Here is a 21,743-nt window from a genome sequence, read left to right as displayed (position 1 = left end):
GTAAAGTCTACCTACTCAGCAGAATAGAAGTTAATGGCTGTTACAAAAATGTTAAGTATTGTAAACTAAAGAAATGCTTAACGTAAATTTTAAACCTCCTCAAGATAGTTTATATTTAGTATAAAAGACGCATAAAGGAATATTCAGCTCTGAAGCTCCCTTTGGAATGCAGGTAATCTCCATGAAATTCAATCTCAGCCATGTTTCCAGAGGAGTGCCACTGAAACAGCTGTTGGCCTTTAAACACGTTGGTCTTTAAGACACCCATGTCCCGGATCTGAACGAGAAACACAAGACAGAATAGTGCAGTAGTTATTACAGTTGCACTTTTCTTCCTATTAAAGTATATAGCATATTGAAACTAGTGTTAAAGGACAAATCCGGCGCAAAATGAACCTAGAGGTTAATAACACGTGTACTGAGTTGACCGTTCTCTGGGATATGTTTTCATGCTAATCGAATGTGACCAGTTTTAGCGCAAACCGCTAATTAGCTTATAACGCTAGGGTAAAGTAAAATGAAATAGCTATTTCTATACCACTAACAAGGCTCAATATAGCCAGTCGAACGACAAACGCCGTGCTTGAGCTGTGTTACTGATTACTGGTTGCACGGCGTTCGTCGTTCGACTGGTCATGACTGTTTTCCCAAGATGGCGCCCGTCTGTATACGTGACCAGTACTATCTTTCTGAACTATCTTTTTAATAAACTGTCTGTATAAAGTTCTCAATGCTTTGGTTTACATGTAGGGACCCTCATTATGCTACCGTGGAAGTGTGGTGCTATTTTAAGCCTTGTTAGTGGTATGGAAATAGCAATTTCTTTTTACTTTACCCTCTGTCCCGACGACTAGCTTTAAGCTAATTAGCAGTTTGCGCTAAAACTGGTCACATTCGATTAGCATGAAAACATATCCCAGAGAATGGTCGACTCGGTACACGTGTTATTAACCCCTAGGTTCATTTTGCGCCGGATTTGTCCTTTAAAAAGCTTGTCCGCACCATGATGTATGTAGACTGGGAGTTAGTGGAGTTGAATACTAATCCTATGTGCAGCGCTTGGATTCTGATCTTCACCAAGGGAGGGGCGTTGATGAGGACTCGACAGGTGTGGTTAGTGTTGGACGTTGTTGGATTCTCGAAGACACCAGTTGGGGAAAACAGCTGAATGTCACAATCTGTGGGCCAAAGACATGGTACATTTCATCTGAACAAAATATTATGAACACGTGTACAGTTAAATGCAAGCCAATGCCTGGCAGTGACTATTACATTTGAGAAGCTCAAAATGGTTAATATTTGTTGAGACTGGGTCAGGTGCTGATTCAACTTTAGGCATTTTTATTTATTTATTTTTTAATTTTTGGGGGGCGTTTTAGGCCTTTATTAGACAGGACAGCTGAAGACAGGAAAGGGGGAATGACATGCAGCAAAGGGCCGCAGGTCGGAATCGAACCTGCAGCAAGAACTGAGCCTCTGTATGGGGCATACGCTCAATCAGGTGAGATATCCAGGCGCCCCACTTTAGTCATTTTTTAGGCAGTTAAAAGTGCTAAAAGGTTGTCACCTCCAAATGTGTATGGGAGATGAAGGGGACAAAATAAAAGCACAGTACACTTCAACACAACAACATAAACTATTGTAGCTGAATCAACGCCACTCTGACAATCGCAACAAGGAAAGAATATTTGGTTACACTTTACTTGAAGGTATCTACATAAGAGTGACATGACACTGTCTTCAATGTGTCATAAACAAGTCATAAACGTTTATGACATAACGCTTCTTTTAGTGTCATTCGGTTTTTGTCATGACAAGTTAGGGTTAGGGTCCATGTGTCATGACAGTGTCATGTCACTGTTACCGAATATTTCAAGCTTAGCTATATTTTTGGCTTGACTATTTATTGCAGGGCTTTTGTATTGGATTGCATTAGACTGTGCAAGTGTTCGCGATATTGCGTCCATCTCTCTAGATGAACATTTATGTTGCAATAGGCACAAACATTGGGCTCAATTCACTTATACTTGCATCCATTCCAAAAAGCAAGGAAAGCCTCTTTCACAAATCACCATCCACTCATCTGAGATATAGGAAATTTCAGCCTTTTGGATTGCAAAAAAAAACAAAAAAATCCATCATGCCACCCCAGCTCTGCACGTGCTGACCACACAAGCATTTCTTACCCTGATGGTGGCTCTTCTTCGTGTTTTTCTGTGAAGTGTAGGTAAACACGACCCCATTCCCTGGGGTGAGCAGATTTTGACGCACCAGCAGGACGTTGGTTCTGGTGGTCAGTTCACTTCCCGCTATCTGCTCACACTTCTTCACAATTGCCAGTCGGTCAAAAAATGCTGCATATTCCTCTGTAGGAAAGTATGCACAGAGTTTGTTTAGCTGCACTAGTTATGACACAGGAAATATCCTTTTATGTTTTTGATAAAACTTACTTTTTCTGCAGTTCAAGGAGCCAGATTCCACTTTAACATGAATGACCTCATCTAGAGGTCGACCTATGGATATTGTGCAGCGGCCGGTCGTGTCTTTCAAATCCACCGTGCCTGATTCTGTCAGGAGTAGCTGTCCACATGCACCTGGTTAAACACAGACACTGTAATGATAATCCTGCAGCTGCCTTCAGCACTTACTAAGAAAGGGTAGTTTATGTGTACTAACTGGGTTTAGGTGTTGGGCTGGTTTTTGTAGTGGCCTGTGGGATGGTGATTTCCTCTGTTGGACTTGGAGAAGGATGGACCAATGGGTGCTGTGGCGTAACTGCAGTGGTGACATCTGAGATGGGCAGCACGTCTCCGCAGCCGGCCATGTAGCAGCCCTGGATGGTGATGGGTTTGGGCATGTGCATACAAAACAGAGGGCTGAGGGGCTCCTGGTTAGAGGGGCCCATGCAGGACACAGCTCTGGACTGGATCCCATATCCACAGGGTACTGAACACTGGATGAGCAAGATATCCCAAATAAACAGGATTCACATCAAAGACGAAGAAAAAATTAGCATAATGCATAAATATAGGGTTGCATGTCTGGCAACAAGGAGAGGAGTCCTGAGTCCTAGGAAAGAAAATTTTCTTAAAGGGCCATACCACAAGAAGCTTTGTACAATTTGAATTTTTGCTAACCATTTTTGAATGCTTCTGTACAGATTTTTTGTTTTTTTCTACAACTCCAGACAGCAAATGGTTATTAATTAATTTCCATACAATACCAAATTCATTTGGTGTTACATTTTCATTGCATGGTAATGCAGTTTAAAGGTGCTTACACACCAACCAGACGGCCGACCATCGGCAGAAAAGGCAGTCGACTGATCAGTCGGGTCCCCGAGGTCCAAAAGAATGCCTCAAAACACACTGAGGTGACGCCGACTTGAGCGTATGCTCTGCGCGTGCGCGAAACGTAATAGATCTCCATAGCAGCAGGCAGCGCTTCTCTGTATTGTTTCCATTAACAGTCTATGATTGTTTCCCAGAAAATGAAAACCGGCAGCTGATTGGATGAACGCGTCACGTGGGTCTTTTTTCTCCAGAAATTCACAGCCAGACTGTCATGGCATCTTCGTTCAGAATACAATCTCATATTGTACTAAAATAGTTCATCGAAACGTGTTTCTGAAAACATTTTAAGCGAGAAATAGACCATACAGTTGCTGAATCTGTCTTCATTTCAGATCGACAAAGGTCAGTTTAAAAGATTTTCGTCAGATTTTGAGAGGCTCATCCGCTCGCCATTTCCAGGTGAGTCCCGACTGCCCTGTCTCCGACTGAGCATGTCGGGTCGGCCAAAATAAAGGCCGACGGACGACGGCACGGAATACACCAAACAGACTCGAGTCACCGACCTCGTCAGACTGTCCGACGGCCGATAATCGGCTTGGTGTGTCAGCTCTCTAATGAAACACCAAAGCACTTCTCCTCTTCGGTCCCCCTAAGGTTGGAAGCTGAATTGTCCATTACCATTATTATTCGAACTACAGATCCGCTACCCAATCTGGCAAACTTGAACTCAATATTGGAGATAGTAATCCCAAGCCACACAAGTTGAGTAATGAGAAAGTGTCCCACCTATTTGTCTTTGTTCTTATTTTCTATTATTAATTCTTTATCTTATCTAGTGATTATTTTCAATGTGGATTAATTTCCTCGGTGAATCAATCATTTTCTCTATAAAATGTCTAGATATAACGAAAAATTTAATCACAATTGTTTGTTTGGGTCCAAAAGCTAACGATTCTGTTTGTACTGATATAAAACACAGAAAACTCACATTTGAGAACAGAGAATGGTTTACATTTCTGCTCGAAAACTTATTTCAATGATTAATAGATTATCAAAATTGATCCCCATTCATTTTCTGTCAATCAACTTGATGATCAACAACTAATTGAGTCATCTTGAATGTAATCTAATCGTTATATTCCAATCAAGTGCCTCTTGTGAAATGTACCTGGCTCCATGGTTTCACCTCCCATCTAAAGGTGCAGACCTGCACCAGGCAGGGCACTCTGGTGGCTGGTTTGACAGCTGCGTGGCAGCTCTCCTCCGGCACCAAACTCTCCTTGCCATAGACGAACTGGACACAAGACACAGTCCTCTGAGCTACACCCAAATCACAGGACGCCGAGCAGGGCGATGTGTTGAATACCTTCCACCTGGATGAATGACAGTGGTATTTAAATCATTTTATCTTTGCAAAAAAATGTCTTTTAGATGTGTGTTATTCACCTTGCTGGGCAGCTGTAGTCGTTACATGAAACCACTGCTGTGGGTTTGGGAAAGTCACTGCACTCTGAATCCTCCACCACCTCCTCCTCCTCCCTTTCTGTTTCTCTGGCACAGTACAGCACCCGGTTGGCCACCCCTCCTCCACACGTTACACTGCAGACTCCTTGCTTAGAGCGCCACCTGGTTGATATGAAAAGCATTTTCAAACCCTTATTTCAAACAGCATAGCTTCTTTCTCTAAAATGGTAGTCTTGCATTGCCAGACCTATCTCAACAGCACTGTGGAGTAAGGACTGGTTACACCACACATACATTCTGGGATAGGAGTCAATCAATCAATCACAATCGACTTGGTCGGCGTTAAGCTCCGGACACACCACATACAATATTACATGAAGTTAACTGTTCACACAATACAGTAACGTGAGCTATTTAACTTAGCTGGATACATGGTTAAACCTCTGCTTTTTGCTTTTTTGTGTGTATTTTGTTCATGACAAATCCCTGCCAATCTTTTCCAAAACGTCCCAGTTAGAGAGTAAATGCCGCAAACATATTCTTTGTAAATCTTTACAATCATTCCCCGAAAGAACTAAATAGACTGCCTTAATGCACGATCCAAGTTTTCTTCAAAACTAGCCATTTTCAGTGCGTAGCTTGCTAGCTCAGAGGTTCTCTTTGTTGTTTCCCAAAGTGAATAGGGTTGGGCATCATTTGGATTTTAACAATTTTGATTCCAATTCCGATTCTTCCTTTTGATTCCGGTTCTTATCGATTCTCGATTCCGATTCTTTGAGGGGTGGAGTTGAAACAGGTCACATGCCTATTTTCACAAATAAGAGGAAAGTTTTATTTTGATTCAATGGTGGTTTGCAGTTTTACAGGGCTTTTTCAGTGTAAAATAAAGCCACACTACAGTAGAGCGCTGCTTACTGCGCTCCAAGGCTGCAACACAACAAGCGCCTGGCCGCTTCGGAAACCAAAACTTGCGCATATTCAATTGGGAAGCGATGATCGGATTTTCAAACCAAATCCTCTAAACGATTCCAAACAATTCCAATAAAGAAACGATTCTACTGGAATCGTAATTTTTGAAACGATTCCAAGTAGGAATCTGTTCTCGATGCCCAATCCTAAAAGCAAACAGAGTTTAAGAACGGCAACGCACAGAGAGTGGAAGGTCTGGATACATGCTGACACATACTAACATTAACACTGTATGTTATATGCATGTCAAGCATGGGGTCTCACATGGCGGGGCAGGGAGATGTGTTGCACGCCTCAGACTGTGGAGGAGGTTTGGTAGACGCATCACAGTGGACGTCAGTCACCCTCAGTCTGGTCTGGTGGTCCACACAGGAGAACCACACCTGCAGGGTTCCTACATAAGCATCAGGCTTTGTTTTGACCTTATCTGACGAGGACATGTTCTTTCTGAGTGATGGTGAGTATATTTGTTTCACTTACCGTTGCCACAAGTCTTAGAGCACTGGCTGATAACAGGACTCCAGACATACACAGAGGCCTGTCTAGAGCGTGGCGACACATCAGACTTTAGCATGGGCTGTTCCTGGTCAAGAAAGACAATATTGTCACCAAAGCACAGTTTGGACTCGTGATGGGAGGCGGTATTTATTAGTAAGACTTATTCTGCTCAATTGGAAGAATGCAAACAAGCCACAACTCACAGAATGGACTATACGTATGACAGAGACTGCTTCCTTTGAATACTCAATAGCTAGATTGAACAATGGCAAAGGGAAATTTAGCCAGGTATGGGATCACTTCCTGTTATGTATTAAAGGCCTATTGCAATAAAAAGGTGTGAAATTGTAGATTTGATTCAATTACAAGAGGTGCTGTTTTAAGGGTAAATGATTTTGAACTATTGTATGAAGACTATCTGATTGAATGTGTATGGACAGATGTTAATACATTATTTACTGAAAAAAGAAAGACAACGTTTAGAGATGCTTCACATTTTGAAATAAGAGTGAGATTTTAGTCTTTTTTTTTTTTTTTTTTTTTACTTTACCTCTCCCTTAGATTCCCATCCAATGGGACAAACATCTACCACACAGGGCACAGAATCAGACGGTTTGATCTGCAAAGAACAAAAGCTTTGATCCACTTCAACATCCTGACCGTCTTCGGGCCGGACGCATGACACGATGCGTTTCGCTTCTCCCGGCCCGCACACTGCTGAACACTCTCCTGGCTCTGACACACGCCATCTGCAAACACAAAAGTGGTTTTCACTTTCTTTTCTTTTTTTTTTAACCTAACACATGAAATCCTACATATTCTGCGGCCGTAGGAAGTTATTTGACCCATGCACTCTTGGTAAATAAAATAAATAGCTGCTCAACACTACAGTGTAGACTTTATACCTGGCAGGGCAGTGTTGCAGGTTACATTTTTCAACAGTATTTGGAGCCGTATCAGGTGGGCATTTAGAATCTGGAATTTTTTCCACATCAGCTCCATGTTTCTGAACACATCTTACAGGACGCACTCTCTCTCCTCCACCACAGGAGGCACTGCAAGGCCCAAACATCCCCATATCCCACCTGTAAAACAGTTCATTATTCATGTATAACCGTTTGTGCTGAGCTGCACGTGTACAGTATGTGAGATGAACAGTGCTGTGTGTGAACCTAACCTGGGGGGACAGGGTGAGAGCTGACAGCTTGTGTGGAGTGGTACGGGGGGAGGAGTTGTTTCACAGTTGTGTTCCTCCAAATGGTTGTTGGTATCTGCATCCACACAGACATATACATGCTTCTGTACACCTGTTCAAGTCAATATGTGTAGAAAGAACACATTATTTCATGAAACACAAAACATTTGAAATGATTGCATTTGTTGTGCTGTGTGTGATCATTTGGGTAATCATACAGTTGACATTTGGTGGCATTTACTTCTGAAAATGTGTGATCAGAGCAATGGCTAAATTAATTTGGCATATTCAACACTGCAGTCTGCTTATAATAGACAGACACTGTAAGTATGGGAAAAAAGCTAGCTCAGTAAGGTCAATATTGCTGCCCATTATCATACAAATGCCTCATCTTATTTTTAAAACCCATTGGCTCCTAAAACAAAAGAGCTAAGCTTTAATGTGCAATCAGCCTGTGCATTTTTATTGACTTCTGCCATCAAATACATCATATTATAGTAGGCTGTGTTTACTCTTTGTGCTCTTCCATATGACTCGTGATTAACAGTTACTTACCTGATCCACAGGAGACAGAGCAGGGTGTTGTGTGGACAGCCCATTCGCCTTTAGGTGTAATGTCTGTCAACTCACTGTTTCTGGTAGGTACATAGAACTGGTAGCTAATGTTTGGATTAGTTTTTTCTCCGTATTCTTTTCCATATTTGCGATACACCTGCAAACAGAATCATATAAAAGTCAGATAGTATTTCCCGTTTGATTTCTGCTGAGTATTTCTTCTTAACGTGTAAAAATGTGATGTGTGAAAAGCTCCATTTTTCAGTTTTCAAATGTTGGAGAAAGTCTAACTCTTGAATATATTCAATTCATTTCCCCCAAAAAATTTAGTTTTTCTCTCCTGACCTGTATGTTTATCTCTTGTGACAGCGGCCCTGGCAGCAGCAGCTCCTCCATCTCAGGCAAAAGGTCAAGGGTCAGGTGGAGGCGGTACTCGAGGCGGTTATCATCCAGCGGGGAGGGGTGGGTCATATTCAGTGCCATGCTTCCCGTCCCGGACACAATGTACCGACCCCCAACCATTACAGCTGCGGATACAAATGTCAAAAACAACTCCAGGTTTTAGTTCCCGTTAACTCTGTTGTAGAAACGTAAATCTTTAGTAAAGTGACGACGCTCACCCATGTGAGTGAACAGAGGTGTCCTGTTGACGATATGGACCTGTGTGGCATTCACTGGCAGAGAGAGGAAGGTGGTGTACTCTGAAACAGAGAGAATGAATCAGAACTCATGGAAGATAATACAGCAATCAGGGCTGAAAGTACTGAAGTACTAATTCATCTATTGATTCTTTTTGCTAATTAATCAGTTCATTTCATCTAAAAAAAAATCAAAAGAATTGTCATCAATTCATTTTCTGTCATCGAATGTGTTTAATAGCTACAGCATATGCTGTTGTTTGCTACCTCTAGCCTGACCACCAGTGTAGGAGTCAGAGATCAAACTGCAGGATGATCCATCTCCACCACACAGCCCGCACACATCCCTCACTTCCCCAGAGCGCAGCACACCATCACAGCCAAACAGCTGATCAGAGACAAACAGTACATTTAATAAGGTGTAATAACTGAGCCCGACCGATATATCGGTGGGCCGATATTAGGCATTTTCCAAACTATCGGTATCGGCATTTATAATGGCCGATAAATGAATATTTAAAAAATTAAATAACAACGGACGAAATCCCCTTCAACCATGTCATGAGTGCTGGCGTTGCATAGTTTGTCTCTCTCGTGCTTAACCTTTTAAGTTTCATATTTAAAGGCATACTATGTAACTTTTCCCTCTTCGGTCCCCCTACAGGTTGTCTCATTGGAACTACCGAAGAGGGAAAAGTTACATAGTATGCCTTTAAGTTTGTATTTTTATACATTTTATTTATCAGAACTTTAATACTGTATATTTTGATGTTCCTCTGTTCTGTTGTGACAATAAAACAAACAAGCATTTCTGGATTTTTTTTAATTAAATATATATCGGCCGATATATCAGAATATCGGATTTTGAAATCACCAAATATTTGTAGCGATATCGGCCTTAAAAATCCTTTATCGGTCGGGCTCTAGAACTGACTGTTAAAAAAAAGTGTAAAAGCGAGAGACTGCATCTGCTTTGTCATCTACTTAGTCTTCTTCACCTGGCATTTCCCTCTTAGACAAGCAGCTGTTGAGCCAAAGGGAGGCTGGCTGTCTGACTCACAGCGAGTCCCATCCACAAACTGAGAGCCCCGGCTTACTAGGAAGTTTTCTCCTTTTGACTCGCACATATATCTGCACTGCTCATCCCCTAGTAACGACGAGAAGATAAAAACACATGTTAGAAATAAAGGTTTTGGCCCTTTACATATGGAAAAATGTCTTTAGGCCCACCTTGTGCAAAGCCTATAGCAGGGATCCAGGTGTAGAAGGAGGCAGTGTTTGGTAGCAGGTAGAGGGGGAGGAGGTCTGTTTGGGAACACTGCTCTGCTATGAAATCCAGCTGGGTGCGCTCACATGGCTGCAACATGTGTGGTAAGAAAATGAAAAACAGGATTTTTTCTGGCCTCATGATAGTTTCTGTTTGCACATTCAGCCCCAAACCACTATAGAGGCATTCAGGGCTCACTTTGCCCCAGGCTCAATACATTCTTTGCCCCTAATTGTCTATGTTGTTCCATGTCAAAACTGTCAATGCTTCTGGTTTTGGAGGCTTGTTATGGGAGCACAGTCTGCAAACTGCCACCAAAAGATCATTAAAAAGCAGCGGTGGAAGACGTATTCAGATACTTTACTTGAAAGTACCTCCCTTTTCTCTGCTTTGCCGCCTAGAGAATTTGGCCCGCCCATGAGAAAGAGACATCATGGCTTGCAAACCATAGACAATATATAATGGACCAACAGATCCCGTTGCTCTGGACGGAGACTAGTGAAGGATATTAGAAGCAATTTTCCGGTGAGCACTGAGCGTTACTGCGCAGCCTCCAACTGAGAGAGACGATGTAAATGTGACGTGAGCAACCTGTCTGAAAGTTGTAAGTCTTCTGGTAGCTGTGCCAAGAGAAATCTCAATCATTTCCAATCTTGCAGAGACGGAGAGCATAGGTATATGTAAGGAGATAACATGGACACAGGCTAATTATTGCTAACTAAAATGCTAGTTAACATTAGTAATTAAACTTAAACAGCTAATGTAAGTTGAAACTGCTTGCGAGCTTCTCCTGTACTATACGGTAATTCCTCTACTATGCGACAGTAAGTCGCGTGGTTATGACACAATCGTTAGCCTATTTTTACAAAAACAGCTGCTATGGAGCCATAACGTGAGGTACAAGGTAATGGAGCCTTTTATACATTGTTGTGTTTCTTTAGAAATAAACAATGGACAAATAAAGTCTTTAAACGCTTCAGATGAAAAGATATTCGCTGTCAAAGTGACGTCAAAATGAATGGCAGTCAATGGAATGCTAACGTCGGGCGATCGTTTGGTAGCATCAAAATGGCGCCATAGGAGGTTCGAGCTCTGAAGCGAAGCTTACCCCCTTGTTGCAAACAAGCAAAGCATGGCAGTTGGTCAAGGCCACACACCCCCCCTCCACCTTGCCCCCTCTATCTCCTCCTCAATAACATTTAAAGCTACAGACACAGAAATGGCACATCCTGAAGGGCGTCACACAGTAGCTGCAGCCCAGCTGGCGCGCCCAAATGTGACCTCATGGGATTACCGTAACTATTTATACCCGTGCTGGTGGTCGTGACACCGGTTGCAGTCTTCTCCTGAAAATGGGTGGCGCTAATGAGGAAAGGCTACCGACTTTGCTCTTTCTACGGACTAGAAGAAGAAGAAGAAAAAGATAAACAACGGCAGAACTGGCAGCAGCATTGACGTCAATGCTTCGATTTGATTCGATGACCTACTTCGTCGGATCAAGCCTTTCATCCACCATAAAAGAACTCAGGACAATTCCGGCGCAAAACGAACCTAGGGGTTATTAACAGATGTGTACCCACTCTGTCGCTCTCTGGGACATGTTTTCATGCTAATCGAATGTGTTCCATGTGTTCTATTAATACGTCCATGGTATTATCTTATGAAGTTATGATACATCCGAGGGATGTATGTATGCTGTAAAGCCTGTTAGCTACGTGGATGTAACGTCATTAGCATTTCCCAAACTGGCGGGCTATCGACTAGCTAGCTAGTTGCTAACATCAGGGGTAGCTAGCATGGCTGTATTAAGATCTATAGCTACATAGCTAGCTATATGCCTACATAACATTACTACAGACATAGTGATTACATCGCCTTGGTTCTCTCTTATGATACATCCGAGGGCTGTATGCTGTAAAGCTTGTAACGTGGATGAGAGCTGAAGCCATGGATGAGCAGTGTTCACGAAACTGCAGGCTAACTGCTAGCGCTAGTTATTAGCTAGCTAGCTAGCTAGCTAGTAGCACGACATAATTATTAAATCACTAAATACATCTAAATACATCTATTGTTTATTTAGCTAAGCATGTCGCTATGCAACGATCGGGAACAACAAAAACACAATGTTTGACGTTAGTGAATATTTTAGACAATGAAAACGGCGAGTTCATGAGTTCGCCACTTGTACGAGACACGAGAGATAAGCTCTGAACCAAGGGGGTAAGCCTTTCCTTGGACCGCGAACCTCCTATGGCGCCATTTTAATGCTACAAAGCGATCACCCCCCGTTAGCATCCCATTGGCTGCCATTCATTTTGGCGCCACTTTGACAGCGAATAACTTTACATCTGAAGCGTTTAAAGACTCTATTTGTCTATTGTTTATTTCTAAAGAAACACGACAATGTATAAAAGGCTCCATTACCTTGTACCTCACGTTATGGCTCCGTAGCAGACGTTTTTATAAAAATAGGCTAACGATTGTGTCATAACCACACGACTTACTGTCGCATAGTAGAGGAATTACCGTATAGTACAGGAGAAGCGCGCAGGCAGTTTCGTCTCACATTAGCTGTTTAAGTGCAATTACTAATGTTAACTAGCATTTTAGTGATCAATAATTAGCCTGTGCCTATGTTATCTCCTTACATATACCTACGCTCTCCGTCTCTGCTAGATTGGGAATGATTGAGATTTCTCTTGGCACAGCTACCAGAAGACTTCCAACTTTCAGACACGTTGCTCACGTCACATTTACGTCGTCTCTCTCAGTTGGAGGCTGCGCAGTAACGCTCAGCGCTCACCGGAAAAGTGCTTCTAACGGCCTTCACTGGTCTCCGTCCAGAGCAACGGGATCTGTTGGTCCACTCTTATATACAGTCTATGCTCTGAACGAGCATGTTGCTACCGGTTGCTAAGACAACACAAACAAATTGTTGCTAGTGCACGTGTCCATCGTGACGTCATGGGCCAACAATGCGGAAGATCCGAGCTCCATGTTTGCTTTATGCGCTTTTGAGCACTCTCATTGGAATGTACGGGGCTTCCCGCCGAACACTGTACACTGTCCAGTTCTCTTAATACATCCATGCTCTGAGAGTCCTGGCATCCGGTTGCTCAGGAGCTCATTCATGCTTCCTGTTTCCGCTTTGTCGTGCCGCTGAAAAAAAAAGAGTGGTGCTATAAATCCAGGCGCGCCGGCAAGATCTACATCATTTTGACGTCACGATGGCACGCGCCAGCTTGGCTGCGGTTACTGTAAAACGGCCATAAGGAAAGCTCATTGTGGGACTGGCTCTAGTGGCTGTAATTCTGCACCAAGGCTGAATTTCAGGAAAGAGACTTCAGATACAGTATTAGGGGACCACTAAGGCCTATATAAAAGCATCCAAAAAGCAGCATGTCATAGGACCTTTAAAGTATCAAAAGTAAAAGTATCTATTGTGCAGTAAAATGTTCCCTGTCAGTGTTTTACTAGTATATCTGACGTGTCTGGATTAATATTCCTGCTGCATTAATGTGTATGTTGCATTTTACTGCTGTAGATGTTTATGGTTGTGCTACTTTTAACTCATAATATACTGTTGGGTAGTTTAATCTACAGCAATGCATCATATTAATATATAAGATCATCATATTTTTGTAGCGTCACTGTCCTGTGAGAATCATGTATCTCTAAAAAGTCAACTTTTCATGGTGTCAAAAAAACTGTTTTCAGCTTTGTGATGATGCATTTTTTTGCTAATAAAGAGGCTTTTTAAAGGATTGAGTTAGCTTAAGAAGTAGGAGAATTTTCTCAACACATGAGGGACACTGGACAGGAAGGAGATGAAAATCTGTCATCTGAAAAGTAACTAAAGCTTTTTGACAAATGCAGTGGAGTAGAAAGTACAATATTTACCTCTGAGATGTAGTGGAGTAGAAGTATGAAGTTGCATAAAATGTGAATACTCAAGTAAAGTATAAGTACCTCGAATTTGTACTTGAGTACAACACTTCAGTGAATGAATATATCACATTTCACCACTGATAAAAAGAAGTGGGACGATTCTGGGTACAGTGATCCACTGAGTAAATATTATTGACCTACTGTACTGTATGGAGGCCCAGTGTAAACAGTAAGAACTTACCTGCTGGTGACAAAGTTCAGCTTCAATATCCGGTCCCTCACAATCATTACCTCCAAAAGCAGGTCTGAAAAATTAGACATGACAAAATGTTATGGTAAGTCATATACAGTATAAGCCGCACACTTTGGGACAGCCTTATCACATATACAAAGTACAGTTCAGTCAGACAAGTCACGTTTGAAATGTTTATTATAACAGCGGAACATTGTGTTTGGCGGCCAGACTCCGACCTCATCACTCCCCGCAGTTTGGGTTTACAGGAGATATTGGGGAGTGATGATAAAGTAGCTTCCCTCTGGCCAGAGCCTGCAGGTGGATGCCGGGGTGGTGATGGGGCTGAAAGCAGGCAGCGATACAGGTCCAGGGCAGAAACAGCATTGACAAGGCAGAGATGTGGGAATGTGCAGCTTAAATAAACCGCCAAATTGAGAGGGTGTGTTAGGTAAATGGTACGGAGAGTGAGGCATGTCACGTGTGTGTACAGCGGTGCCGCTCGAGTTGACTGCCTGAACTAGCTCGCAGGCGTCGCCCCATTTACAGGATCTTCAGCACTGACTATGATTGATGCTTGCATCACATTTGTTACCTTGGGTTGTTGCATTTCCGTGTACGGTGAGTGACTCCCCCACCACATGTCCGTGAGCAGGGGCAGAACTCAGACCAGTTGGACCAGGAGCCATGCACCACCACAGAGGAGCTGAGCTCATCTGCAGACACACAACGCCCCTTCAGACACCACTGGGAGAGAGGAATGCACCTCATGAACAAACATGCCACGGCCTCCTTTTATTGAGTAACACTCAAATGATTCAGTGGAAGAATGATTGCACCAAAATGACTGATGACGGCGCAGTACCTGATGAGGTGCACACTCTGTCCCGTCCAGCAGTGGGACCAGGAGACGTTTGCAGGAGCTGTTATCATCTGGGTTAGTGTGACATGACAGGACACGGCAAGCTGGCTGATAGAAAAGCAGACCAATATTGCAAACATGACTAAAAGAAGTGGTATATTTTTGATGTGATATGCCATCTGGTGGTATCAAGATGCTATTACAGGTGACTTACCAAGTCAGGATTGGTGAAAGAGCAGGCTCTTGCAGTGCTACCAAAAGCTATACGGCACTGGTCATCAACTCCATAGTATAGGCCAGGCTTCCAGTCTTGTAGCGAGCCTCCCAGTGCAGGCAGGTCCTTTACACATTCAGCTTTCCCTTCACTGGGAACATTAAAACAAGAGACATCTCATTTTCAAGTCCAGACTACAGCCGGTTTGTGTCACATGTGTAAACTACTTAGAGTAAATCACACTGATAGTTCCTATACTTACTGTAAGATGTATTACGGTTTTAATGAATATCAAATCAAAGCCAGATATTACATTAACCTTTCTCAAAATGTGAGAAGGAAATCAGTTAAAGGTCCCATGTTATGCTAATTTACAGGTCCATATTTGTATTGTAGGTATATAATAGAACATGTTTAGATGATTTATTGTTAAAAAAAACAACATTTTTCTCATACTGTCTTTCTGAATATATCTGTATTCATTCTCTGTCTGAAACACTCCATTTTAGTGCCTGTGTCTTTAAGCACCCTACTTAAAAAACAAAAAGCAGTCTGCTCTGATTGATCAGCGTTTCTTGGTCATTCACATCTGCCCTCACTGAATCTCTGCATCGTCAATGCAGTCGGGGAATGACTGTAACGGCACTGTATAGTACATTTGTGACATCACAACCGTAAGGAAGTCCTAACGGCCCGTTTAAAGGCACTGTTTCTAAATACAGGCTCTTTGCATTTCTCTGCTGATTGAGCATTTTGATTCTTTCACAGTATGATGAAAGTGATGAATGCACAGCTGATCGGAACAGGTTGGCCCACCTGAAGAATGTGAGCAGTTCGTGTCTGCTGCAGGGAGACCAGGTCAGATCCACACTGTTGTAGCCTCCGTCAGAGGCCATCATGAACCCACTCCTGCTGCAGGTGTTTCCTACTCCATCATGGTTGATTCCAAAACTGGGTGAAAGTAATTTAAATATACAATATGTTAAATATACTTTGTTGTACACTTTAAAAAAAATACATATCTCTTAAGGCGCTTATACCATGAAGCAATCTTAATCAATGTATTAAAAGTTGGTGGTGATATTTCAAGTTTTCCCCATTTTGCAGTGAATGCTTGCAAACTTTAGAATCTCCACTCCAGGGATTTGCATCATTAAAACTGTCTGCCAATCAGGGTCCAGTATTGTCACTGTTCTACAGTGGAGGATTCCACGTGATTCACTATAGTCTTTTAACCAAGCTACATTAATTTGCAAAGGGCAATTAAATCTTTTTATGGGTCTGTAATTTCCTTATAATTTATAAGAACCTTCCAGGAATGAGCCATATTTGTTGTTATTAATTATAGGGAAAATAGGAATGTCCTTAAAGTAAAAGCTCCATTTGAATTAAGTAAATATTCATTCATTATACAGTATATCTATTATTGGACACTTTATTCTCCATATATGTTTAATTAGAAGCTTGTCTGTGTGTTTACCTGACTTGCTGTGAACTGACTAAAAGCAATTCATTTGAATTATTAAAGTTTATTATTAAAGAATTATTAATTAAAGTGCACCAATTGAAAACTGTCTATACTTTCCCTATAATTAGTGCCAAATTACATAGGTATTTCCAGGAAGCTTCTTGGAAATTATTCATAAATGACAGACCTGTAAATTAAAGTGTTACTTTATAAGGTTATACGCTGTAATGTAAACATATATTTAATGTAGATTCACTGTTGAGCATGTGTGTGCCTATTTTTTACCTGTGGCCAATCTCATGAGTAATGGTGATCCCCAGGTCAAAGCCTGTGTCCTCTGTGATCACACAGCTCCATTCACTGGAGCAAGCCCCACCCAGCTGCGCTACACCCCTCACCTGGTTGTTCCCATCAGGCAACACCAGGTCATACCTGTTTGTGATAGTAGACATATAGTACAATGGTTTGTTAATTCATTAAATATTAAGAAAACATTTTACAACTCTTACAATACAGCCAGGTTCATTTAACACACCTTGTAATGTATAACAGAAGATCAGCGTGAAGTGGGTCTGTATCATTTAAGGGGTTTATCCTTCTGCCCCAGTCACACACACTTCTGAGAGAGGAGGTAATGTTGGGTGACATTTGGATCTCTGGCTAGAAGAGTGACCACAGTGACAAAAGTAAGGCATTGATAAAACATAAAGAAACTGAATGTAAACTTATTCTACCATTTCTTCCATTCAAAGTCACCCTAACAGCATTAGCTTAGTACCTATGAATGTTTAAACTACACAAGAACAATTAATTCACAAGAGCTATAGAGATTTTAAATGACTGTACTAATACTACTTCTGCTCATTTATGAACTTGATTCTACATTGAACATATAACAAGGAGCTGCTTACCTCTGGCTCTGACAGGATAATCATGTGGACCAGGTGCACCCTCATGTTGGCGCCCAGGGCCATGTCTCTCAACAGCTCTGAGGCCTGGGTGGAAATTAGAATATAAGTCAGAAGAATATATTTCAGGATGTTCAGAGTGTAATGGGACTATAGTATAACAGGGCACTCTATATGTCTGGTTATGTCAACATAAAACATCTGAACATATTTTTCTCTCTAACTTGTGTTGCTTTTACAGTAATTGTCTTCATTATTTATTCATTACGCTTTATTTCAGCCTTAGGGTGCTGTAAATAGTGTTGGTTTAAGTTTGTTCCACTCAGGGGTGGAAATAACAAATTACATTTACTCTCATTGCTGTAACAAAGTAGTTTTTTGTGTACTTGTAAGTATTTTTTGAAAATTAATATTTCTACTTTTTACTTAAAGTGATACTTTGCCCATTTTAATCCAGCTCTGTGTCATGTTTGTGTGGGCAGTGTGGTTAGATGGTGTTTGGCTTTCCTTCCGTGGCGCAATTCCACTGAGCTTGTAGCAGCTGCTCAACGTGTCATTTTGTGTTATCTGGCAGATCTCTGCAGATCTCCGCCGCTCAGCTTACCTGGGAGCTCCTTGCACTGAGGCCACCGTTCAGCTGCACACACTGCCCACACTACCATGACACAGAGCTGGATTTAAATCTTCAAAATATGTCTTTAAAGCTATAGTGTGTAGTTTCTGCCACCCCATGAGGAATTCTAAGTAATGACAACAACACTGTCGGCGCATCCACATGATACAGCCTTCCGTGAGCATGCACGCACCCCCACCCCTCCTCCACGCAGTTGCTAGTAGCCAAAGATGACACAGAGGATTAAAAAAAACATGGACTCTTCAGAAAAGGTCTTCTTCACTCGAGCTTCTGCGCGGGAAAGTCACCGGACAACACAATCTTCTGAACATAGCCATACTGAGAAATACAGAGAGAGTTGTGTGGAGCTGATAGCCTTAATTAGCTCTGTAGCAACTCATTTGGCAATGGCTTGACTGTAACGGACGTTCAATAATATCATATTTTTTTTATCTTAAGTTTTGTACTTCACTACATTTCAAGTCACATCCGTTACAGAGTAAGAACAAGTCACACAAAAAAAGTTGTGATAAACTTTGTGATAATGGAACAAAAAAAAGGAGATAAATCAGCAGCTGAGTTGAAGCAGCTGTTGTGTCTGCGGCTGCAGGAGGGCAGAGCTCCAGGGAGGTGACACTGCACTCAGGTGCCATGCTGGAAAACATACTAAATGTAAACATTCATTTGCCACTGTGGAGTTTTCATTACTTATACATCTCTAGTTTGTCTGCTTTGATGATGTTTTCTTCTGTAAACATATTTAATTCTATAGGAAGTGGCATCTTATTTAATGCACGTATGTAGCCTAATAATGCTTGTTGCACCCGCCGCGGTGTCCATAACCTATTTGTTTATTGTCATTCATTTTTGTCTAATTGTCTGAGTTTTATCTATTTTCTGGTTAGTTATAGTAATGTTACACTAAGTGCATTGGTTTTATGATTGGTAATCAGTTGTGTGCACAGGCTGCAAAGTGATAATATATAGAAAAGATATATCACTGGTTTGGACATGAGGGCTATGTGGTGTGATGTGTATAGGTTGACAAATGCACGTTATTTTGTAGCCTAAGTACATTCTTTGTAGGTCCAAGTAATTTACTTGTACTTGTGTAGAGTAATATAGTACTCTTTCCATCCCTGGTTCCACTACATTTTCCCATACATTTGTTTTAAGGCACACAAATACCAATCAACAGAACGTAGGCTGTTGTGCTTAGACTTGCAATGTTGAGGTTGGTGAGGATGTATCGTTCTGTATCCTGCTTGTGGACCTGCTGGACATCAGGCCCTACCACCACCAGCAGTTCTAGATGTGTGATATCAGGCATCAGAGCCGACCGACGCACTCGCCCACTCACTGTGAACATGGAGAAGACATAAATTTAGTATAACCATACACCAGTAATCTGCTTCTCTGTATATTACCTATAATATGGTGTTTTACTGTACATATCACACCTAATTACACCATCACAGAAAGATAGTTCTCATTGCATTATGTACAGTATGAGTCTTCAAACCGTTTTTACAGTTCAGCCATACAGAGACATACCTGAGGCACCAGGAGACGAACCAGGAGAGGAAACTATGTGTCTTTTACTAGAGGAGTGGTGAAAAAGCTTAAAGAGGACACACACAATTACAATTGTTAGGTCCTTTAGAAACAGCAGCTTTTAGCCTGTATAACCAAATTTAGATATGCGGCCCAAGAATGAAAACACAAAACTTTTTTAGTGACTGCCATGTACATGCAGTAAAACATAGTTATTGCTCTCTGCAGGTCGTAGGCTTTCACAGGATGATAAACAGTTTAAAGTTGAAGAGTTCAATGTACTTTGCAGATGTCCGGAGCAGGAGAATCACTAACTGCAGTGCTCCTGTTCAACCGCAGCTTTCCACCTACCTCGTCCAATGGAGAACTCATTAGAGCGGCGAAGCCAGGCCACATTAACAGCAGACAGAGCAGAGTCGTAAAAAACATGTTTCCCCTTTTGCTGTGCGTCTATGCCTGCTCTGCTTTAACACCGGGACAATATGTGATCCTCCTCTTCAGCAGGACAGAGCCCAGTCAAGAGGGTATGAGTAACATGTGTTTATGTAAACAGTAGGGACAAAGTTGATGAGTGACACACGTCATTTGCTAGTTTTTCCCAAATTTGGGACCAAGAGGACAGCTCTCATTGGTTGTTGTTTTTTTTTGTACTATGACTAATTTTTGTCATTTCTTGCCTTTCGCCACTGACCAATGAAAACTATTACAATCCTTTCAGACTTTTTTGTATTCTAAACATTTTGATGATGAGAGACAATCAACAATGTCAGCTGCCTGCATGCTTTATTTAGTCACCAAAATCTACCTTTGGATTCAACCTGTATTTAAATGTAAACCATTCACAGCTGCCTCCATTGCTGAATTAATCTCTATTATATTATGATAAATAATTATGTTGTTTCCTGTTGTAGCCTTTAGAGGGCAGACATGATCCTGTGTTTGGACTGAAAGAAGGAACAGAAGCACACACACGCTCCTCCACAAGAGTGTAACAAAATATCATCCCTTATGTCCATGGCAGACATAAAACCTTATCTAATGCTAAATTACCTATTTGGAAGGCAGAAGATTCACAGCGGAAACAAAAAAACAACAGTAAAGCTAAAGCTGACAAGCTTTATACTCTGGTTCATTAATATTTTAACTTAACTGGGCCAGATGAGGGGCTTTTCTCTCTACATTAAAGGATTAGTAGTGCTTTTTAAAAAAAATACATTGTTGGCATTTTCAATATACCATTATGCTTTACTACTTTCTTTGCTTTTAATGATACAAATGCACAATACTGGGCCCAACAGATTGCGTCCTATACTCCTAACACAGCTTGCTTAACATAGGCAACATTTTCCTCCTGCTATAATGATACAAATCAAATTTAACAACCAGAATGTATTCCACCTTTTTAGATAAACGCTACAATGTTGTTTCACAGTACTGCAAAAAAAAAAAAAAGTGTTTTTCCGCTCTTTCTTCTCCTCTCATATCCCACTTCCTTCCCGAGGGGGTACAGTTTATCTTCATAAAGCGAGGATTCAAGCCCCATCTGCCATTAGTTTGCCAGATATCTGCCTGTTGTCAGTCTGAATTAACAGCTGGGTGTCACAGGCATTACACCAGCATCACTGCTCTACTAAAACCTCAATGCCCTGCTGGATTTACAGAACACAACAGACTGCGTTAAGTATTGTTGGATTCTCATACCCATGTCTGTTTAGAGGAGGGTAGCGATCGTTTATTTATGATCCTACATTATATATATCTAGCCATATGGGATACTCAAGTGGGTGCAACAGATGACGCCTCAGGAAAATGTTGTTTGGTTGCAGTTAATGAAGAAGGAGGAAGTTGCTCATGGAACGAAGTTAATCATAGAAATGTGATGATCTCTGTAACTCGATACTTCGATAAGGTCACTTTTTTGTCATTTTCAGATTTTGTAATGTGAAGCAACCTACCAGTGTTTCATCTGAGATGCATTTATGGAGAGTGGAATAAAGGGATTCTCCTTCATCTGCTGCCCTTTGTCATTCCCTCCATCTGTCACACTGTTGTAAAAGATTCATGTGTGCAAGAACTATAAAAGTTCACCTGCCTCTTTCTGACAGCCCATCACCCAAACTCTTTT

General features: G+C 41.6%; 1 protein-coding gene across 2 annotated transcripts; it reads right to left on the bottom strand.

The window, feature by feature from the left end:
* Positions 1-11: 11 nt before the first annotated feature.
* Positions 12-20,167, bottom strand: adamts13 (ADAM metallopeptidase with thrombospondin type 1 motif, 13). Of its 2 annotated transcripts, none has more exons than XM_031300682.2 (29): positions 19,970-20,167; positions 19,619-19,685; positions 19,290-19,423; positions 17,455-17,538; positions 17,079-17,203; positions 16,829-16,975; positions 15,892-16,026; positions 15,076-15,226; positions 14,865-14,969; positions 14,595-14,746; positions 14,009-14,072; positions 9,843-9,969; positions 9,611-9,759; positions 8,880-9,000; positions 8,595-8,675; positions 8,320-8,501; positions 7,975-8,131; positions 7,402-7,495; positions 7,130-7,309; positions 6,775-6,973; positions 6,207-6,309; positions 5,991-6,120; positions 4,740-4,919; positions 4,462-4,666; positions 2,677-2,953; positions 2,451-2,594; positions 2,187-2,366; positions 1,003-1,178; positions 12-277 (listed from the first exon to the last, which is right to left on the bottom strand). In XM_031300682.2, exons 1-29 carry the CDS (start codon positions 20,045-20,047, stop codon positions 116-118), a joined length of 4,089 nt encoding a protein of 1,362 aa, XP_031156542.1. In that variant the 5' UTR covers positions 20,048-20,167; the 3' UTR covers positions 12-115. The 2 variants fall into 2 exon arrangements, with proteins under 2 accessions (XP_031156542.1, XP_031156541.1); XM_031300681.2 differs by having other exon boundaries at positions 7,402-7,531; positions 19,970-20,166.
* Between the last annotated feature and the right edge of the window lie 1,576 nt (positions 20,168-21,743).

The sequence above is a fragment of the Sander lucioperca genome, chromosome 2, assembly GCF_008315115.2.
Source record: "Sander lucioperca isolate FBNREF2018 chromosome 2, SLUC_FBN_1.2, whole genome shotgun sequence".
NCBI lineage: Eukaryota > Metazoa > Chordata > Actinopteri > Perciformes > Percidae > Sander > Sander lucioperca.
The sequence above is the reverse complement of the archived record's forward strand: the minus strand, read 5'-3'. Positions and strand labels throughout refer to the sequence as shown.

Excerpts from the sequence above, each read along its gene's own strand:
- adamts13 (XM_031300681.2), bottom strand. The coding sequence starts at position 20,047 with ATGTTTTTTACGACTCTGCTCTGTCTGCTGTTAATGTGGCCTGGCTTC. Across the intron at positions 6,974-7,129 it reads CTGCAACACTGCCCTGCCAG|ATGGCGTGTGTCAGAGCCAG; the intron begins GTATAAAGTCTA and ends TTGTGTTTGCAG. Across the intron at positions 2,595-2,676 it reads CAGCCCAACACCTAAACCCA|GTGCATGTGGACAGCTACTC; the intron begins GTTAGTACACAT and ends GTGTTTAACCAG.